This window comes from Orcinus orca, chromosome 17 (assembly GCF_937001465.1).
Source record: "Orcinus orca chromosome 17, mOrcOrc1.1, whole genome shotgun sequence".
Classification (NCBI taxonomy): Eukaryota; Metazoa; Chordata; class Mammalia; order Artiodactyla; family Delphinidae; genus Orcinus; species Orcinus orca.
The window spans coordinates 7,418,141-7,440,897 of NC_064575.1; the positions used below are offsets into that span (position 1 = coordinate 7,418,141).

The 22,757-nt window shown below is 42.7% G+C and overlaps 1 protein-coding gene across 4 annotated transcripts in view; it reads right to left on the bottom strand.

Annotated features, from left to right (window-relative positions):
- CA8 (carbonic anhydrase 8) overlaps positions 1 to 22,757 on the bottom strand; it is a 217,758-nt gene that overhangs the window by 91,788 nt on the left and 103,213 nt on the right. The window contains exon 1 of one of the 4 annotated variants that reach the window (XM_033437610.2): positions 1,009 to 1,426. The exons of the other annotated variants lie outside the window; for them this stretch is intronic. Within the exon in view, the coding sequence (XP_033293501.1) occupies positions 1,009 to 1,108 (100 nt within the window). The 5' untranslated portion in view covers positions 1,109 to 1,426. Of the gene's footprint in view, positions 1 to 1,008; positions 1,427 to 22,757 lie in introns of those variants that run through there. 4 annotated transcript variants of the gene reach the window in all.

The window sequence follows — 22,757 nt, forward strand, 5'->3', positions numbered from 1 at the left end:
TCTAGAAAATTTAGATCATCTTTAAGTGCTTAGAAAAAAAATGATACCACAAAAATTTCCTCTGTTCATTAGTTTAATTATGTGCAGTACTTGGGAAATTCCTGTAACACTCAGCATTCTTGGCGAGAGCCAAAAACCATAAATCTGTTGCTAGTGAATAAACACTCCTTACCAGAAATGCGAACACAGTATTCTGAAGTGCGCATATGCGTATATACGCAGACCTGTATATACGTAATAGATACATAATACTCTTTTCGTATTTTTATAATTCAAGTTGTAAACTCTCCGTTTGTTTCAATATATGTAGCCAACATCAGCACCAGTAGTCAGCTCTGTTAGGAGTCCTACATCTTCAGGGATACATTTAGGAAACTAAACGTTTTATTATAAGGGCAGCCCCCGTCTTGCCAGGTCCACTGATTCAGCTCAAAACTTAGGAAGACTTGAGCGGTGTCAGCATCCTCAGAGAAAAGATCAGTGGCTCAAATACTTTCTCCCCGCAGGCAAGCAAGAAACTAATAGTTTCACTAACGCTATATGAGAAAAGAATCTGAAAAAGAATGACTATATGTAGATGCATAACTGAATCACCTGGCTGTACATCTGAAACTAACACAACGCTCTAAATCAGCTATACGCCAATAAAACATTTTTTAAAAGAAACTAATAGTTTCACTAACGCTGTATTCTCAAGGTGTTGAGTAGAGCACGGCGCGGCTCTTCTCGCTACTCGCAAGACGGAAATGTCACCGCCGCAGCCTTCAGGCTCGCCCTCCGGACCGCGGCAGATGCCAACCGCTGCCCGGCAGCAAGGCCGGGCTCCCCGACGCGAACGCCGGCGGCTGGCACCCCCGCTCTCCCCGGAGCGCCTGGTGCCCCGAAACGGGCCGGGGGCGTGCGCAAGTGTCGGGGACGCACGTGGGAAAGAGCGGACGCGGGGCGCGGCGAGCGCGCCAGAGCAGCGGGACACCAGCGGCGCCAGCCTCCCGACGCGCGGCCGGTTACCTTCCTCGTAGCCCCACTCCACACCCTCCTCCTCTTCCTCCTCATCCTCCTCCTTCTCCGGGAAGGCCACGGTATCTTCGATGAAGCTCAGGTCAGCCATGGGGAGGCCGTGGGTCCCCTCGGCGCTCTCGCCTGCGGTGCCTGCGCCTCAGCGAGGCTAGCGCTCCGGAGCGCGAGGCGGCGCACGGGGCGGTGGGAGCGCGCGTGCAAGTGGGAGCGCTCCCGCGAGTGGGAGCGCGCCTGTGTGCGTGAGGCAAGCGCGCGAGAATGAGTGTGAGCGCGTGCGGTGAAGGGCAACGTGGGTGTGAGCGCGCGAGCGAGCGCGAGCGGCGCGAGGCGGGAGTCGTCGGGCGGCCAGCCCTGGGGTCGTGCCCGAGTCCGGCCGGAGCGGGAGCGAAGCCGCGGCTCCGGGAGCGCGATCAGGCGAGTTATAAACCCGGCCGGGGCGTGGCTGGCACGGGAGGGACCGCCCCCTGCGCTCGGGGCGGGGGCCCGGGATGGACCGCACGAAGAGGCCCCGGGGCTACGGGCCGAACGCACGGAAGCAGGAGAACCCACCCCTAGACACACACACGCACGCACGCACGCACGCTCGGCCTCCCGCGCCCAACCCCGGTGCGCAGGGGCTAGGCCAGGGTCTTCCTACCCTAATTTACTGTCATCTTATTCCAGGAAATACCACAAAGAAAGAAAGGGGTCGGGGAGAAGAGACACGAATTGCCCCGGATAAGAGTAAAGAGAGGGCTGGAAAACCCTGTACCAAAACAAAAAAAAGTTTCCCGCTCCGAATCTTAGTCGTTGAATATTTACTTTTTAATTCATCCTTAGAGAGCAGCGGAAACGATTATGGAAAATTTTCCAGGAAACGTATAGTTCCTAAAAACACTCAAGGAAAAAAAAAATTATTTTAATCTAGAGAAGAAATTTTAGGGAAATTTTTCCATTAAAAAAAAAAAGGCAAGAGAAGTGAAAGACAGTAACGGAAGGCTGTTTAGTTTTAGTTTTAAGCCTGGCTTAAAACTTCGGGCGCAGCTGACTGTGTACACAGCTCCCAATCACCTGGTGAAATCGTGTAAATAATGAAATGCACACATAACATAACAAACAGGAACTTTGCTGATCCAAAGAGTCACCTCTTGAATATGCTTCTCAATCCAGGGTGAATGACTTCAACCCCCTGTTCCAAGAGCTTTTAACTCAGAGCAGGTTAACCCCGCATTTTTAGAAGGTCTGTGTGCATAGTAATCTCAGATTTGGACCTTAGGTAAGATTTTTATTAATGTGCACCAAAATGTAAGCAGGTTGAATAGCGGGTTTCTAAGTGATACCATCCTTATGAATGCTTAACTCCTCGTGTAAGGATGGAGATGCTCACTTTGGAGATGTTTAGTTTCTGTGTTCCCAGCCCTCACTGCCTACTCAGCCCTCTACTTTTGTAAAAAGCGACTTTATAGGCTATTAGAAATTTCTCCGGAAAATGGATTGGGACTAAAGGGGGTGGGGGGGGAGGGGCGGACTCAACCAATTCTGCCACTTTCTGGAATGTTTAGCAAAATAGATAAAAGCTATTGGTCAACTTTAGCTTTGAGGATTTCAAGCATTCTTGTAATTTCTCTTTTCCCTTAACACAGAGACCAGAAAGTCCACCATTCAGAGGACTGATACACAGTTTGAGAGAGACTAAACTCATTCTTCACTCACTGCCTTTTGGTGTTCTTTAGTGGAGACCCTCCTTCCTCTGCACCCCAGTAAGCCTGGGATTGACAGAAGCAGAGGTCTACCCTAAAGATATAGCCTTTAAAAATGATAAGCACTAAAATAATAATAATAAGCACTGCCCAAAATATTAACCACTTTCCACTGAAGTTCTTCTAAAAGGAACATTTTCTTTTTCCATTTTTGAAAACTTTTTCACAGTCTTGAAAATTTCAATCGACTTTCTTTTTAGAAGTAGGTTCACACGTTCATCAAATGCTGCAACTCATGGAACCCAGGCAGGATCGTGAGAACAAGATAGATCACTTTGTGACCTTGAGCTCGTCAGCAGTGTCCATTCCCCTTTGCCCCCAAACCTGCATGGATGCTAGACTGCAACCACTGTGTGACCACCAATTTCATTTAAAGGATCACATGAATTATAGAGATGTTTACCAAACCAGAGGACAGCAAAATCTTGTGGGAAAAGCTCAGTTTTCCATGAGTAAATGGTGCGCCGTATCTACAACAGATAGGCTGAGAGATTGAATTGTTAATGCTGAATTTTGCAACTCATAGACAATTTTGCACATAGCCCACGATGTATTCATAAATACAGTTAGCTACTAGACAAACGTATGTTTACACATATTTGTTCTTTGTGAATTTTTCAACATCATGTGTGTAATGTAACTCCTCTCTGCAAGCCTAGGATACCTGCCCAGCAAGCAACATATGAGCTATTCCACCATGCGTCCAGATATTCAATTAACAGGCTTAATTGCTTTGAGACTGTGTGCTTCAGAATTCTGCTAATTAACAGCACCTTAAGACCTTCTCTTCTCAGATCGCTGTACTATATTATCACTAAAGGTGGAGTTTCTATTTCTAGTTATTATAAGATATCTGTCGCCATAAAACCTGAACACACAGATCAAAGATACAGGCCATTACTTTGATTTACAAGATAGAACAAGCACACCTAAATCCAATATCAGAGAGTCTAAAAATATTCATGCTCTATATTATGAATATTAGTACTACACATATCCCTCTGTATAATTTTAATGCATTTCAACCTAGTATCATTTTGATTGATAATTCCTTAAATTAACTGTATATTGCTCACTTTTAGTGTTTGCATAACTGAGGTCAAACCACATGCTAAAACAATTTATTAAAACTAAGATATATGTAACTAATTACTATCCGATACTAAGAAAAGAGAAATAGAAATACCTAAAAGGAGCAAACTAGTCTAGATATCACAGCACCGCACACCTACACAGCCCTCTGCTCCCAATCTTTTCTCACCCTTTATCTACCTTCCCAAGGCTTTCTTACTGAACTGATGAGTTTGGGCCCTAGAGTTGTCATAAATGATCATTACCTTCTTGTGCGCACCTTGTGCTCTAGGAACACCTCAAGGTTGGAGCTAATATTTGCATGTCAAGTAGCTTTGAACCAGATCAATTTCTGAACTTCACCAACGATGAATTGTGTTCCTTTGTGTGCACCGCTCTGTTGTGGGAGACCCCAGAATGAATAAAATCCTGTTTGTGCCCTTAAAGAATTTACAGTTGTCTTGGGAGTGAGGAGGTGAGAAGAGATAATTAAGTGTAATAAAGGCAGTATGTTACATAGAGAGGCAAGTACCATCACCATCTAAGGAAGACGCGATTCACACACAAGGGAATGATCCAGGAAGGTTTCTGGGAAAAGATAGCATTTTAGGCCCACCATAAAAGATGCGTAGGAGTTTTTGGTGGGCAGTGAGGGAGGGAGTACGATTACTGGCATGACCAATGATGCTGAATCATGAAAGTGCTTGTCATCGATCCATTTTCTTCTCTGAGAGCCTTCTGTGACCTGCCAAAACCCATCCGCGATACTCAAAACATGTGTGCTCCAGTGGGCTCACGTCTGAAGTAAGACGCTTCTCTGGTTGTTACGTTCGCTAATCTGATTTTTGTTTTGTCAGTATAGATGTCAAAATTTTCCTCACTATATACATTTTGATTTCTGAAGGTTTCAAGCTTTGTTTAGTAGGCAAGTTCTGATTCTTTCATATTTCTTTCTGCAACAGATTAATCTCGTATTTTGCCTGCTTCCAGTAGCATTTATCAACCTAATTTGTTTGACCTCTTCTTGGTCTCTTGTCTTCAGAATCATCAACTTTTAGTCTTTGGGTTCAGTGTAGCTGTGGAAGATTGTACAGTAAGTCCCCTACATATGAATGAGTTCCGTTCTGAGAGTGCGTTCCTAAGTCCAACAAAGTTAGCCTAGGTAGCCAACTAACACAATCGGCTACATAGTACGGTACTGTAATAGGTTTATAATACTTTTCACATAAATAATACATAAAAAACAAACACAAAAAATAAAGAAAACATTTTTAATCTTACAGCACAGTACCTTGGAAAGTACAGTAGGACAGTACAACGGCTGGCATCCAGGGGCTGGCATCGAGTTAACAGGCAGGAAGAGTTATGGGCTGGAGGAGGGAGAGGAGGTGGGAGATGGTAGAGCTGAAGGATCGTCAGCGATAGGAGACAGTGGGCAAGCTGCAATTTCACTCACGCCTGATATTGATGGAACGTACATTTGCATCTTTGAAAGTTCACAACTTGAAGGTTCGTATGTATCTTTTCTGTCATTCTCTGGCCCTTTCTGTGAGATTGTACCTCACAGCTTTGACCAAGTAAATATCAGTAGAAGTGCATGCACCACTTCCCAGTAGAAGCTTTAGGAGTTATTATGTGGTTCCACCACCATATTTGTCTCTCTGCCCCAGAATGACCCAGTCCAAGAAAGGCACTGCTCCTTCAGTCAGTCTGGATCCTGGAGTAAAAATCATGCAGAGAGCAGAACCACAGACACCCCAAAGTCAACCTATTACGTCAGTGAGAAATAAACCTTTGATAAGGCACTGAGATTTCAGGGCTGTTTGTTACAGCAGCATAACCTAGCAAAAGCTGATTGTTACAGTAGCCATTCAGGTAAAGATGAGTTCAAGGGGAATCTTCATTGGCTCAAATGCTTTTTGGCACCTGTCTTTTTTTCAAAGTAAAAGTACCTCTCTGACCTGTAAGGAAACTAAACAGCCTAAAGCAGTGCACTTATCTCTGCCTTGCAAACTTCTTAGAAGCCCTGGCCCTAACTGGGATCCTGACAACCTCACCACACCATGAGAAAGCCCCCATCCACAGAAAACCCCCCATCTCCTCCAGTAGACATGGGCCATAGCTCTCTTCACTTCTCTGAGATCACACCAATTATGTCTGTGGCCCAGTGCCCCCTTCAGCACCAAAATGACAGAGGCTGAATCTGGGATGTCTGAGACCATTATATTGATGGCTCCACAATCTGTCTTCATAACAAGCAAAACCTTATGCAGGGAGCCTTCCTAGTGTTTGCCAAAGGAAATCGCCCACTCAAGTGGTTAAAGTGCATTCATAATAAATCTGTGTAGATCTCTAGCCCTGAAATGAAGATTGTGTTTGAAGTACGTGTTGTATAACCTCCTCCAATAGACAATAAGCTCCTCTAGGGCAAGAGGTTCATCTTATTTCTCTTTGTATCCCCTCATGGTAGGACTTAGGACTTAGCTTCCACGTGCCACCTGATCAGCCTTTACCAATATATTAGTGCAATAAAAATTACGATTGCTGGGCTTCCCTGGTGGCGCAGTGGTTGAGAGTCCGCCTGCCGATGCAGGGGACACGGGTTCGTGCCCTGGTCTGGGAAGATACCACATGCCATGGAGCAGCTAGGCCCGTGAGCCATGGCCGCTGAGCCTGCGCGTCCGGAGCCTGTGCTCCGCAATGGGAGAGGCCACAACAGTGAGAGGCCCGCGTACCACAAAAAAAAAAAAGTTACGATTGCTAAGGTGGAAGCTTTCAGGGTACAGTGGGACCATGGAAAAGGGAGTGATCAAGTTCACTTGGTGGCAGGTGTGTCAATAGGGGCTTCGTAAAGGAAGTGACATGTGAGCTGGGTCTTAAAAGATAAATAAGTGTTCTTTTGCCCACAGAAGGGAGAAGGAAGTGAGGTAAGAAAGACATTCCAGTGAAAAGGAAAACCAAACAGCAAAAACTCGAATATAGAAGCCAGCCTGGGTTCACTTTTTGATCAAGTTTTTCTTTTTCTGTGGTGTTAATAGAAGGCTTTCTGTGGTGTTAGTAAAAGGGCAAAGGGACACCTTTAAATAGTGTGTCTCTGTTTTAGTGATTTTTTTTTAAGTCTCAAAATAATCTCATGACGTGAAATAAAGTACAGAGTAAATGATAGGCAGGTACATACTGTTGACAGAACAACAATGCTAAAAATGTATTGAGGGAATTCCCTGGCAGTCCAGTGGTTAGGACGCTGTGCTTTCACTGACGAGGGCTAGGGTTCAATCCCTGGTCAGGGAACTAAGATCCCACAAGCCAAGCGGTATGGCCAAAAAAATAAAAAATTATCCTCAAGGATACAGAGACTTTTACGCAAAAAAAAAAAGGTTTAAAAAACAAATGTTTTGAGCCCTCTTGACATGAAGAAACGATGCAATGGCCAAGTTAGAGTAGGCTGTTGGCCTGACTCATACTTCAGTTCCCACAGCAACTGGGATGCCTCACTCTGCCCTACAACATGCTGTTGGCAGTAGGAGATGCGCTATGCCTGTTGTGCAAAATGGCAAAGCCAATTCATAGGAAAATAATATTCGGGCACTACAGTTGTCTCCAAAGATGGCTGCTGTAATCCCTGTCCTGTAGGCACATGAGAGGGGAGGCTGGTTCCCCTTCCCTTGAATCAGGGCTGGCTTTGTGACTTGCTTTGTCCAGTAGACAGCGGTAGAGTGACCCTGGGCCAGTTTGGGGCTTTGCCTCTAAGAGGGCTGGCCGATTCCTCTTTTGCTCTTAGGAACCAGTCATCATGGAAGAAACTCTACCACCCCAAGCCCACCATGCTGTGAGGAAGCCCAAGCCAGCCACGTGACAACACCTGGAGCAGCCCAGGGCACAGGTGACTGAGACCTTCCAGCCCAGCTTAGCCAGCAGCCGGATGCAGCCAGGTGAGTGGCTCCACCTGACAGTGTGTGGGGCAGAAAAATTGCCCGTCTGAGACCTGCCTGAATTCCTGGCCCACAGAATTGTGAGAAATCATAAATCATTGTTTTAAGCCACTAAGCTTTGGGGTGGTTAATTATGCAGCATAAAGAACTGAAACAGCACTAACTGTGTCCCAGGCACTATGGCAAGCATCCCCCATAGACTGTCTCCTTTAAGTCTCATAAGAGCTTTAGAAATATCATTCCATGTTCAGATGAGATTGTCGGTGGCCATAGACAGAGGTGTGGGTGACCTGAGATCTGCCTCTCTTAGAACCCGTGCTCGGAACTGCCAAACTGACTGCCTGCAGAGTTGGTGAACTCAGCTAATGTGCTCTGTCTCCACAACCAGGAGAATGTGGGTTGTAAAACAGTTAAGAACCAGACAGCAATTTAAATGCATACTCCAGCTCTAACGCATCCTGCCTCTGGGCAAACAGGGAGGTATGCTGGACCAGTCTTGGCAGCTGGAGTCAAGAGGGTCAAAAATGGAAGGGTCAAGGAAGCTAAGAAAGGAAGCTTGGAAAAAGAGCCATACAAAACTGAAACATTTTTTTAATTAATAGTCTTTTTTTTGAGCAGTTTTTTTTCCAAAACAATTAAGCAGAAAGTACAGACAGTTGCCACCTACCCCCTCATGTCAGCCCAGTTTCCCCTATTATTAGCATCTTGCATTCGTGTGGTACATTTGTTACAATTGATGAGCCAATATTAATGATATATTATTATTAACTAAAAGTCCATAGATTACATCAGGGTTCACTCTTTATGTTGTACATTCTGTGTATAACTTTAAGACTCTGCTTTGGGGATTTGATGAAATTTGGTATTTTTATTCTGCTCTTGGAATCCCATTTCCAAACATAACAATCCAGCAGTGGGAATTCCCTGGCGGTCCAGTGGTTAGCACTCCACGCTTTTACTGCCATGGCCCTGGTTCAATCCCTGGTTGGTGAACTAAGATCCCACCAGCCGTGTGGAGTGGCAAAAAAAAGAAAGACTGCTTAGGTATAGAAAAGGGAATCTGTGGCTGGAATCCCGTGTTGAAGAGATTTGCTCCCAAATTAACCCTACTCTGCAGCCATGCATTAGTCCATCTCTGTTGCTCCTCTGACCTCTCCCCTCTCTGTCCTTCTGTTTGTCTTAGCCTCTGCTTCAACCTCAGGCTTGCCCTGCTCAGACTAACAACTCAGGATTTGATCTCTCTCTCTTTTTTTTTTTTTTTTAATATTGGCTGTGCCAGTTCTTAGTTGTGGCATGCAGGATCTTTTTTATAGTTGTGGCATGCGGACTTGTAGTTGCAGCATGCATGCAGCATGTAGTTCCCCGACCAGGGATTGAACCCGGGCCCCCTGCATTGGGAGTGCAGAGCTTTACCCACTGGACCACCAGGGAAGTCCCAGGATTTGATGTCTCTTGATGGACTACAGGGCCCCTCTCACTGGTTGATTTGCTAATCAAAACTTGCTATTATGTATTATGTGTGTAATGTGATTTCACTCATTAATTCATAATAATATGATAAAAAGTATTTTTTTATAGATGAGGAAACTGAAACTCAGAGAATTAAGTGCTTTGCCCATGTTCACACAGCTAACAAGTACAGGAGTTAACCAGGTCTACCCAGCTGTACAGCCAACATTCATTCCATACCCCTTTCCCACCTCTCACCTTAGAGTCAGGTTTTAGCCACTATTGTAACAAAATCCCATTCAAAGTGTCATTAGTTATTCATCCATTCACATTTGCAACCAGCACTCAACGGGATATAAATTAAGTACCACCTTAGCCATCTAACACGCTACTCCTCAAAAAACAGAAAGCCTTCAGGGTGTTTTTATTAAATATTTCTATTTCATAAAGAGTTTGTGTAATGAGGAGGAACCAGGGACACTAATGAAATACACAAAGCAATAAACATTCCTAATGCTATTGGAGCACACATGTTGACATTATGGTAGGAACCCCATCGACTGGGCTTCACTAACCATCACTTTTAGCATAATTTTCAATGATGGAAGAAAGAGGTTAGCGTGGTGCTAAGTACCCACAAGGTACTAAACCAGACTGACTGCACTAGTTTCGACTGGGCCTTAATTATTTAAGGGGCAGCAACACACAACATTATAGCTTGATAGTCCCCAACTTGAAAGGAGATAACAGAAATAGACTAAAACTACAACATGAGAGAGTTAGGTGAGACACAATAATTATCAGATATAAAGAATTATCCAACGTCTGCTGGAAATACATATCTTATTAAATGGATTATTATCTTTAGCATAATACACTATGTTGGAAGGTGGTATAGTATAATGGCTTTGTTGCTTAATAAGTTTGATCTTGATGAAGTCATTTAGGCTCTCTTTGCCTCGATTTCCTCATCAATAAAATGAGGACAATAATGGTACCAGACCAAAAGCGGTGTTGAGAAGATTACCTAAGTTCATATAGATAATGCATCTGAACGAGAAGAGCCAGTTCTACTAGGATGCTTGTTGTGAAAATGCAGATTTGTTCCAGTGCAATTGATATATCAGGGAACAATTTGAGCACACCAAGACTTCCCTGTTCGCTCAGGCCACTTTCTTTCCTGTGAGAAACATGAGATGGAAGCAGAAAAAACTGCACCCAGTTGACCTGAGTCATGACGGGACTACACATGTGCGCACATGCACACACTCAGATATCGGCCAGCTACGTCTGACGTGACAATTCTCCGTCAGACTTCAGGTGACCCTCCTTCCACCCCTTCACAGCAAGTCACAAGCTGCAAACCCTTCTACAAGCAAACATCAGGGCTTCTCCAAGTTAAAATGCTGCACTTATTTTAGCATTTATGCATTTCTTAACCTTTGAAGTGTGTAAAAGCGGCTACCATTTTATTCCATTTCTTCGGGTTTTTTTTAAATGTGTCACTGATGAAGGGTTTGAGTGTTGTGCCCCGATCCCATTTTCCCCAGAAGCCCTGTGGCTGTTTTTGCCAATTTTTCATAGCACAGTGTTTTTTAGGAACACATGTATCACATTATAGCAAAACAGACTGTATCTGCCACTAATGAGCACTCAAATAGTGTGATTATTATTGCTGTAATATAAGAAACGGACACTTGGTGTATATGACCTGGCTGTTTTCTTAGATCATTTTATCTTTGAGTTAATTTGGTTATTGTCATCATTTAGTTTGAATACTGTCCATCTCGCTGTTATTCATGTTATTGTATTCGTATTTAGGAATGTCTTTATGATGTGCATATTTGTGAAATTGCTCAAGGTATGTGAACCAGAGATGCCAAAAATTCTAAATGTTATTTAAATAAATCCAATCAACGTTAACCCTGTAAGCAGACACGGGAAAACCACACTTCACACCAAAGCAGGGGAAGGAGTTAGGGCTGGAAATGAGCACAGTTTGGGCAACAAGTATGAATCAAATACTACTGGACTTATTTACTCATTTAATCCTTGTGACAACTCTGTGATGTAAGTTTTATTACTACTATTTGACAGACAAGGAAACTGAGGCCCAGAGAGTTTATATAACTTCCCCAAAATGAAAGAAACAATGAGCGATGAAATTAGGATATGCACACAATCTGCTCACTTGAAAGATAGTATGGCTTCCATTACTCCAATAATAGGATGTTGTGACTCAAGAAGCATGTTGGACAACCAGTAAATACCTGCTGACAAGATCACTGACAAGCTAAAATCTGTCTTTCAGAAAAGCATTTGACATTCAAAAGGTATTAGATCCCTACCGATGTACACAGTATAGTACCAAGATGTTAGCTAATTAGACCTTACCGTTTCTCACCGACTGTTGCCGATTCCCTATTAGCTGTGACCCCTCCTAGATTCTCTCAATCTTGACTCTTCTATGCTCTCAAAATTCCCATGCATGCGCTGCACACAGAATTGATCTCAGCTGGGTTGAATCAACCTCTTCTATACCCACAACACCAGATACTTTCTGGTCCCCAGATACACCGTGTATTTCACGTTGCGGGTGGTGTTTTCTCCACACAAATGGAGAACTCCTGTTCATTTTCCTGTTCCCCTCCTCAGCCCTTCTTAGCCCCTGACTATCTACAAAACTCTGCTCAAGTTCTTCCTCCCTATGTAGGCTTCCCCACCTCCCACAGTTTGCCAAAGTAGGTGCTATTCTATTCTGGAAGCATTTGCACCATAATCATTGCTTCCATATCTTTCTCCAGCGCTTGAGTATAAGCTCTCAAGAAACAGTGACTACATATTATTTGTCTTGGAATACCCAAGACCTAGTAAGAGGCAGATCTTGCCTCAAAATAATGCTTGTTGACTAATGCACATGACCAGATTTTAATCATTTTTAAAATAACCTAGAACAAATGCTTTGGAAAGTCCATAATCTGACTCTAAAATGAACATTCTGGGTCTGCAAAAAGTGATTCAGAACACTTCCAGGCAAAAATAACTGAACCGTATTGTTTCATATACTGCACACTTTGAAGGTCAAAGTCTTATTCTTACACAGAGTTTCTAAGCCACAATACATCTGAATCAGTTCTTTTTTATGGAACGCTTCATAAAATTTTATTACATTTTGAAAGTCTCTACATTTTATCTTTTAAAACCGTTGATTTTTGTCCTCCTTGGGAATTGCCCCAGCTTGGATAAGCTTCCCTCTGTAACAGAAGCCTGATGAGAACCTGCTGTTCCTGACCGGTGAGCACATCCAAGCCCATTTGTATTTGGAGTTGATGGGAACCATGTGCATTTGTGACGACTGTGAGAAAGTGGTCCCTGCTGTATTCCAGAACTTCCTAAGGAGAAGGAACTTTGGTTTCTCTGTAAGGATCTGTGTTTCTTTGTATCTACTAAGAAGAAACTTTTGTCTTCTTGGCTACCAAGACTACCCAGACCTGTCTCCTTTTCCAGTACACGAAAATATAACTCCTCCTCCCTTTTTTTTCCTTTTCATAACTGCTTTGGCACTAACTGATGATCTCTGAGGGGCCGAACCAAAAAACTTGTGCAAGAAATATGAGTTTTGATAGCATAAGTTGAAAAAGGAATACCTGATGGATACTGAGGGATAAAACCATTGGATAAGCACCAATGGGCAAACTGAAGTTCCCAAGGATAACTAGACACATTCTAGTTGGGAAATGATGTGGCATCAGTAAATTAGTTATAGATGTATTTGCCAATTTCTGCAATAATAAAATTAAGAAAGTTCCTTTTGGAGATTAGAAGATGTAATTTCAGGAAAAACTAAAAGAAAGTCTATCTTGTACAATTAATAAGTTTTGAAAAATTATGCTATAGTTTTAAAAATCTATAGTTTTCTGAAAGATTTAGATAAATTCATGGGTTCAATAGCCAATGGGTATGTTACCCAAAGAAAAACAGGGCTATTGATGCCTCTGGGGTCTAACACATTGGAAAATCGTGTCCCAGCACTGAATACCCTTTATAAGAACACAACAATCTGAAACTCCACTTTTGACTTATTCTTATGTTAATGTTTACATATTCTCAAAAGCTGTAACCTTCTGTTGGAAGTCAAAAGCAAATAAAACACTAGGTGCTCAAGAATGAGATAAAGATATAATAGAGGAGGGCTTCCCTGGTGGCGCAGTGGTTGAGAGTCCGCCTGCCGATGCAGGAGACACGGGTTTATGCCCCGGTCCGGGAGGATCCCACATGCTGCAGAGCGGCTGGGCCCGTGAGCCATGGCCACTGAGCCTGTGCGTCCGGAGCCTGTACTCTGCAACAGGAGAGGCCACAACAGTGAGAGGCCCGCGTACCACAAAAAAAAAAAAAAAAAAAGATATAATAGAGGAAACTTTAACAAAGACTGAGAAAGGCAGAATCCTTTGGAGTCCACCCTGAAAGTCTTAATTTCCCTGAACAAACACCATCATCTCACAAAAACACGAAACAAATATCCAACACGCGTACCCATTATCAAGAGAAGCATTTTTCGCCTTATGTGTAAAGATCTTAGGTTTGTCTAAACCAGAGGTTTTTATTTATTTTTTTTCAGAATAAACTGGATTTAATCAATTTTATCAGATTCTTTCATGAGTCTCAGATATTCTTGTATCCTGTATTATTTTTTTTTCTTTCAATTTCCATATATATATATTTTTAACATCTTTATTGGAGTATAATTGCTTTACAATCATGTGTTAGTTTTTGCTTTATAACAAAGGAAACCAGCTATACATATATCCCCATATCCCCTCCCTCTTGCGTCTCCCTCCCACCCTCCCTATCCCACCACTCTAGGTGGTCACAAAGCACCGAGCTGATCTCCCTGTGCTATGCGGCTGCTTCCCACTAGCTAGCTATTTTACATTTGGTAGTGTATATATGTCCATGCCACTCTCTCACTTCGTCCCAGCTTACCCTTCCCCCTCCCCGTGTCCTCAAGTCCATTCTCTATGTCTGCATCTTTATTCCTGTCCTGCCCCTAGGTTCTTCAGAACCATTTTTTTTTTAGATTCCATATACATGTGTTAGCATACAGTATTTGTTTTTCTCTTTCTGACTTACTTCACTCTGTATGACAGTCTCTAGGTCCATCCACCTCACTACAAATAACTCAGTTTTGTTTCTTTTTATGGCTGAGTAATATTCCATTGTATATATGTGCCACATCTTCTTTATCCATTCATCTGTCGATGGACACTTAGGTTGCTTCCATGTCCTGGCTACTGTAAATAGAGCTGCAGTGAACATCGTGCAAACCAGCGGTTTTTAAAGTGTGGTCCTGGACCAGCAGTATCACATCACCTGAGAAATAGTTAGGAATGCAAATTTCTGGGCTCCACTCCAGACTCACCGAATCAGAACCTCTGAGGCTAGAGCTAGCGATCGTGTTTTAACAAGTCCTCCAGGCTAAAGTTTGAGAACCAGTGGTCTTAGACCTGTGCTGTCCAGTAGGGTAATTACAAGTTGCTATCAAGCATTTGAAACATGGCTAGTCCAAATTGAGATGTGTAGGTAAGTGTAAAATTCACAATGAATTTCAGAAACATAGTACAAAAAAAAAAATTAAAAGATTTCACTAATGTTTTTATATTGATTACATGGTGAAATAATAATGAATTGGAATATCAGGTTAAACAAAGTGTACTGTTAAAATCAATTTAATCGGTTTTTAAAAAATTTTTAATCAACCTAAAAGACAATTTACAATTACATATGAGCTGCATTATATTTCTATAGGACAAGACTGCTCTAGACCAAACTTCTTAAAAATGTAAGAATTCACTCCACGGAATTCCTATAGAAAATTATATAACCTCTGCTTAAATATTTTCAATGGCGAGGAATCCACTTATGAGCACCTTCTGAACAGGTCTTTCATATATATTGAATTAAGACCTGCCTTGCTGTAACTTCCTGTTTGTTTTTGGTTGTTTTGTTTGTTTGTTTGTTGTTTTGTTTTTTTCCTTTACCTAGTTCTGACCTCCATAACTGCACAGAATAAGGATAACCTTTTGCTTCATGACAATTCTTTAGTATTTTATAACTTGAGTCACTGTCAACAATGTGTCTTTGTGTTTGCTAGGCTGAAAATATCCCCTGTACCATCATTTGTCCACATAATGCATGATTTCAAGAGCTTCTGCTTTCACAGTTACTCTCTGTTAAGCATCCTCGTCTTTGGAAATATCCCTCGTATAGGAAAAATGGTCCACGTATTGGAAAAGGGCCAAAGTGATTTCTGGAGCTCAGGGCATTGTTACCAAACCCTCTGGGCGTATCTAATTCCAAAGGGGTGAGCACTTTCACTTGATTGACAAGCCTATTTTCCAAATCTGCAGGGATAGAGTTTAAGTTATAGAAAACGGATAACAACACAAACATTGTATGCCCATAGCAGTGCAAACGATTCCTGTTCACGGCAATGCAAATGAAGTCTGTCTGGCAGAGAATATAAATCTCTATAAGTCAAAAACACATTTAAGTGGATTTTAATTAATGAGTTAAATAAAATATTTGACACATATTCATTTTATTTTTGTGATTTTACCTTTCTGAAAATTATGCCTTCACATTCCTGAAATAGGATTCCCGGCACACAGGATAACGCAGTGGATGTGCGCTGAGTACCGTGGGCTCCTCTCTGCTTGACGGGCTACTCCACATCTCCTAACTCCAGAATTTTCTAACGAGCTCATTAGCACTACAGAAACAAAACATTCCTTCTTTTCTTCACAGATGATACTCTAGCTAAGTTTCCCCTACCGAATACCTTTTATTTTAATACTCAGATGCTAGATATTTTTTCTTACATTTATGCCTTTTAAATTTAATATTGAGAATTTGAGTACATTATTCCAACCTGAGGAAATGACTATTGTATCATTTCTGTCTTTATCAAAATGCAAACTGGATGCCAAAAATCACTCAGAACTCAGGGAGGCGTTTGGTAAGCAAACTCTGCTTCCACAGGAGGGATGAGAGAGAGGAAGAGGGAGAAGACCCTCTACAGAAGCAAGGGCAAGCAGAGGCTGACACGGGTGTGGTGGGACTGAGACTTACACAGTCTGAGGGCGGGGCCTGCTCTTCTGGAAGAGTAATTCACAGTTGTCCACTCTTCCTTATGTTATACATCAATAAAATGACTCTCCTAGGGCTTCCCTGGTGGCGCAGCGGTTGAGAGTCCGCCTGCCGATGCAGGGAACGCGGGTTCGTGCCCCGGTCCGGGAAGATCCCACATGCCGCGGAGCGGCTGGGCCCGTGAGCCATGGCCGCTGAGCCTGCGCGTCCGGAGCCTGTGCTCCGCAATGGGAGAGGCCACAACAGTGAGAGGCCCGCGTACCGCAAAAAAAAAAAAAAAAAAAAAGACTCTCCTAAATCTTTCTACTGAATTTTAAAATAGCATCTTAGAAGTCAGAGTACACTTCTTTCATGGAATAAGGTGGTCAGAGGGGACAGCTTTACTCCTTTCGGTGAAGTTTGCAATTTGCCTTTCACAAATGTTAGCAACTCAATGGTTAGCCATGATTCCTCCTTTGGATTGTCAACTGGAAGCAGTTTGTATCTTGTTGGTTATTTGTGAGAAGAGAAGGGAAAAGAAACAGCATCAAAATACAACCTGGAAGTGAGTACACTTTATAAGCGAGGCTATTGCTAAACACGACCACTGTCCTTCGTGAAATATGAAATTATACCTGATTGATTGTAACGGTTGAAATTTTCCTCGTTGTTTTTCTATAATAATCATTAGCCAAAAACAACTCTCTAATCTTGTAATGCCAACACTGTACAGATTTAGGAGCTTTTTAGTACTAAGCGTATAATAAATCGTCCAGAAATATTTTTTGATTGTCTTTGGATGTTAACTATAACATGTCCTGTGAGTATAAATTCCTGAACATTATTTTTAAATAAACACTCGTTTGTAGCCAAAAAAGAAAAGAATAAAAATTTTACATTCATAATAAAAAATAATAAGAATATAAAATTAAGAATATAAAATCGCCAGAGTGCCTCCAAGGGTCTTACAAGTGACCCCATGAAAGTAAGGGACCCTGACCTGAGCTTGTTTGGCTTCCCCGTGAATCTGTTCTGCATCAGCTAACTGGCTGGCACAGAGCAGGTCCTCAGTACCTGGGCTGATTTATTTATTTATCACAATTTTTATGTCATTGTTTCTGTGACTCCTTACCTCTTATGAAAGATATGTACAACGGACTTCCCTTGTGGCACAGTGGTTAAGGATCCGCCTGCCAATGCAGGGGACACAGGTTCAAGCCCTGGTCCAGGAAGATCCCACATTCCACGAAGTAACTAAACCCGTGCGCCACAACTACAGAGCCTGCGAGCCACAGCTACTGAGCCCGCGTGCCACAACTACTGAAGCCCACGCGCCTGGAGCCCGTGCTCCACAACAAGAGATGCCACCGCAATGAGAAGCTCACGCACACTGCAACGAAGACCCAACGCAGCCAAAAATAAATAAATAAATTCATTTTTAAAAAAAGATACATACAAGCCTCCATGCACCTATTTTTTATTAGCTTTATTTAAAAGCTGTCCTGAGCTTATTCTGTTTTCTCTGTTAGATGTCTCATAAATAGCTATTTTCAAGTGCCTGAAGTTAACTTGGGTTTTTCCCAGAGTGAGACAATGGGGAGACGGCTCTGAAAGCAACAGGTAAGTGAAATTGAGGATCGAATTTATAAAAACAAGTGGTCTTACTTTTGTAGTTATAGTACACTAATAGGAGCTTTCCAAAGAAACTGATGCAGGGCCCTTGGGGGCCAGCAGTAAGTCCTAGCTCCCTCGGCAGCCGTGCTCCCATGAATCATTGCGGGTGGTGATGAGCCCAGCACACTCAGGCTCCTCACCCTGTCCTATGTATTTTCACCTTCTAATTCAATATTTTTAAACACATTAAAAGAAATGCCCAAGAGCCCTGAAAGCCAACACAAATCACAAAAGGGAAGCCAGAGAGAGCACACAAGGGTCAAAGAGTTCCCCTTTGCCTCTGTGGAAGAAGAGAACAGAAGAACCATGCGCTTTAGCGCTCACCGAGTGTCCCGTCTTTTTAGTAACATGAGGGAAAACCTCCTTCCGTGGTCCCTTCCACCTGCTAGCGCTCCATCCCTTCTTCTGGAATACTCACTCTCCATGGGTTAGGCTGCCTTGTAAGAGGTAGAAGGCCATGCTGCCCACCCACCTCTGTGCTGTCTCCCCAGGAGCTGAAGGAAGAGAAAGATCCTACTGCCCTGCATGCGTGTGTTGCCGATAATTTGGGTGGGATTTTGTTCTCATTGCTGTAGGGTGAATGAAAGGGTGTGTGATCCCCCATGTGTGAATTTGAGTTTCAGCTGAGCCCACTTCTGGAACGGTTTATGACTCACATGAGCCCCCTTTTGCGAGTCCAGGCCCCCACTTCATACCAAGGGAAGTGGTCTGTGTAAGTCCACAGAATTGTAATGGCATAAATATTTAATGACCAGAGCATGTGTTCAATAACAGCAGAGTTTGGAAGATTCTTCCTTTTTAATCTCACTGTACAGTGTAGCCTGGTAGTATTTAGGACCAAATTCCAGCTCCCCCGATTGCCAGCTGTGTAACCTCGGCAGATCACTTAAAACTGTCTAAGCCTCACCTTCCCTACCTGTAAAACGCAGTAAGATGTAATAGCAACATTTGCTTCTTATGTGATTATGGAGATAATGTATTGAAATAGTTGCCTGCACTGCCCAGGACACCTTCAGTGCTTAGGAAAAGGGTAGCTGCTGTTACAACATTTGTCATTTGTCATTATGTATTGTAATGACTTTTTTTTTTTTTTTTTTTTTTTTTTTTGCGGTACGCGGGCCTCTCACTGTTGGGGCCTCTCCCGTTGCAGAGCACAGGCTCCGGATGCGCAGGCTCAGCGGCCATGGCTCACGGGCCCAGCCGCTCCGCGGCACGTGGGATCTTCCCAGACCAGGGCATGAACCCGTGTCCCCTGCATCGGCAGGCGGACTCTCAACCACTGCGCCACCAGGGAAGCCCCCTGTAATGACTTTTTAACCCTTATATTCAAGTATACATAACGTAAAGTTTACCTGTTGAAAGTGTACAGTTCAATGGTTTTTACTGTATTTACAGAGATGTACAGCCGTCACCATAATCTGAGTTGAGAACATTTTTATCATCTCAGAAAGAAACCTTAGGGACTTCCCTGGCGGTCCAGTGGTTAGGACTCTGCGCTTCCACTGCAGGGAGCACGGGTTCGTTCAATCCCTGGTCGGGGAACTAAGATCCCGCATGCCGCACGGCGCAGCTGAAAAGAAACCTTATGCCCATTAGCATCACTTGCATTCCCCCATCTCCACAACCCTCCGCTGTGCACTTGAATAGAAGTGGTGGCAGTGCACATCCTTGCCTTAGTCCCAGCCTTAAGGGTAAAGCGTTCAGTCTTTCATCATTTAGTATGATCCTTGTTGATGGTTTTTGGCACATTTATCAGTTTAAGGAGTTTCCCTTCTGTCCCTAACTTGGTAAGGAGCAGATTTTGTCAAATAGTTTTCTGTGTCTGTTGAAGTGATCATGTTGTTTTTGTCTTTTATTCTATTAATATGGTGTATTTCATTAATTGATTTTCTGGTGTTAAACCAACCTTGCACTCCTGGAATAAATCCCAAGTTCTCATGGTGTCTAATCCTTGTTATATATTGCTGTATTTGGTTTGCTAGTGTTTTAAGTATTCAAAGATAGGATTGTATGCCTTAATTAGGCCTAAATAACTAGGTGCGTGATACAGGCTATACTATGCGTCCAAAGGGGCTAAGGCTGGATGAAGTCACATCCTGCTGTTTGCGAAGGATACAGGGGCCAAACTGAGAGCAGAAACTCTTCCCTGCTGCTCTAATCATCTTATAGAAATCACGTTAAAGAAATCTGCTAGGTTTTGCATTATTAGGACTACCAGGCACCACTTTCAAATATAAATAATGCAAAAATGTATTTAGTAAACCAAGAAATATATACAGCTACATATAATGGGTTCTCCACAAATATCAATTGATGGTGTTAAAATGATATGAAGAGAAAAATGCATGAGAAAAACATGGGCCTTGAGAAAGATGACAAAAAAGTGACCAAACATCTATTCATTCACTTTAAAAACATTTGTTGATGCTTGTGCCAGACTCTGGGGGGCGGATACCGAAAAGACTAAGATACCGTCCTGGTTCCCAAGGGCTCCTAGTTAGTGTAGAGGGCAGAGTGATAAACAGATAGCTACATTTCAGAGCACTGAGCACAGAGTAGAAACATGTGTGAGGCTCAGAGGAAGCCCAGAAGGGGGAGTAAGGAAGGAAGTCAACCCTCCGCTGACTCACAGATGCAGAACTCGAGGGTACGGAGGGCTGACTGGATATTTATATAAGGGACCTGAGCATCCTCAGATTTTGGTGTCTGCAAGGGGTCCTGGAACCAATCCCCTGCAGATACTGAGGGACCACTCTAATGGCGAGAATGTGGAGAAATTGGTAGGCCTTGGTAATCAGTCCATAAATTTACTGTGTAAAGAAGTTCTAGAACTTTTTGATTGTTACATAGGTTTAGAAAAATGTATTTAAACAACGCTTCTATAGCACTATATGCCAGTCTAAGCATTCTACAATTGTTAATTCAGTTAACAATCCAATAGGATAGTGCTGTTATCATTCCCATTTTACAGATGAGAAAACTGAGTCTCTGAGAGGTTAAGAAAGTTGTCTGACTCAGACTGTAGGTGGTGGAAGCAGGATTTAAACCTAGGCATGCTAGCTTCAGTTTCCATGCTTTTACCACTATGCCAGGCCAATGTACGAACTTGACTTTTAACCTGATATATGTCTCAGGAAATGCTTCTAAAACTTTAATGGGCATACAGATCTTTGGGGATCTTGTTAAAAAGCAGATTCAGATTTAGCAGGTCTGATCTGGGGTCTGATATTCTGCATTTCTGACAAGCTCCCAGGGGATGCCAGTGCTGGCAGTCCAAGGACCACACTTTGAGTTTCAAGGGTCTAGGATCTGCTATCATTTTTTTTAAATATAATATACTCAGGAGTTCCCTGGTGGCCTACTGGTTAGGATTCCAGGCTTTCACTGCCGTGGCCCAGGTTCAATCCCTGGTCAGGGAACTGAGATCCTGCAAGGTACGCAGCACGGCCAAAATATATATATATAATATATTATCATATTATCATAAAATATTATCATATCATATATATCATATATTATCATTATATATATTATATATATTAGATATTAGACACATAATATATATTATAATTATATATATATATATATATATTATCAAAACAGATAATCCATTTCCAGGCCTTATAAACCAAGCATTCTATACATACATGTCCTTAGTCCACTGAAAACTACTGCTACGAATAGCATGTATGACATGAGGTTATTGTGGATATCTGTGCATCATCACTGGGTCCAGATTCATCTCCTCGATAAAAAATAGTGAAACTTAGGGGCCTTCCCTGGTGGTGCAGTGGTTAAGAATCTGCCTGCCAATGCAAGGGACGTGGGTTCGAGCCCTGGCCCGGGAAGATCCCACATGCTGCAGAGCAAGTAAGCCCGTGTGCCACAACTACTGAGGCCTGCGATCCTAGAGCCCGTGCTCTGCAACAAGAGAGGCCACGACAATGAGAAGCTTGTGCACCGCAACGAAGAGTAGCCCCCGCTCGCCGCAACTAGAGAAAACCCACGCACAGCAATGAAGACCCAACACAGCCAAAAATAAAAAATAAATTAATTAATTTTTTAAAAATAGTGAAACTTAAATCACACTCTCCTTTGACTAACAGAACTGACTTTTCCACAATGCCTCATTTATTTCACATATTTCAGTTCCTCAAAAGTTCCATAAACGATTCTGTAGTGTTCTCTTTTCACCCATTAAATAGGCAATTTCTCTTTTCTTGAAAGAATTCAGGACTTATCCCCACTCTTTGAATACAAATGACTTCCAAAGGCTTTGCAGAGGGAGGGCTTATTTCTTTTGAGGAACCTGAGTCATGAACCACTCTCTAAGAATCCACTCTATGTCCATGGGTTATTTCACAATGCACAGCAACTTCTAAAAATTTAAGTTGGAGAAAGTAGTCAGAGCTCAAGAAAGTTTTTTGATTTTTAAATGATTGCTTTATATTTGTGCCAAATGATATTGTGATAATAATAGCTGAGGTTCACAGAGCATTCTCTGAAAGCCAGGCAGTCCTGTAAGCACAGGCTAACTTCCTCATGCTCGCGCTGTGAGACTGTTCTCATGTATTCCTGATTTTCAGCATTGTAAAACAGTTAACCATTTCTTGGGACTTCCCTGGTGGTCCAGTAGATAAGACTCTGCGCTCCCAACGCAGGGGGCCTGGGTTCAGTCCCTGGTCAGGGAACTAGATCCCACATGCTGCAACTAAGACCTGGCACAGCCTAATAAATAAATAAAAAGTCA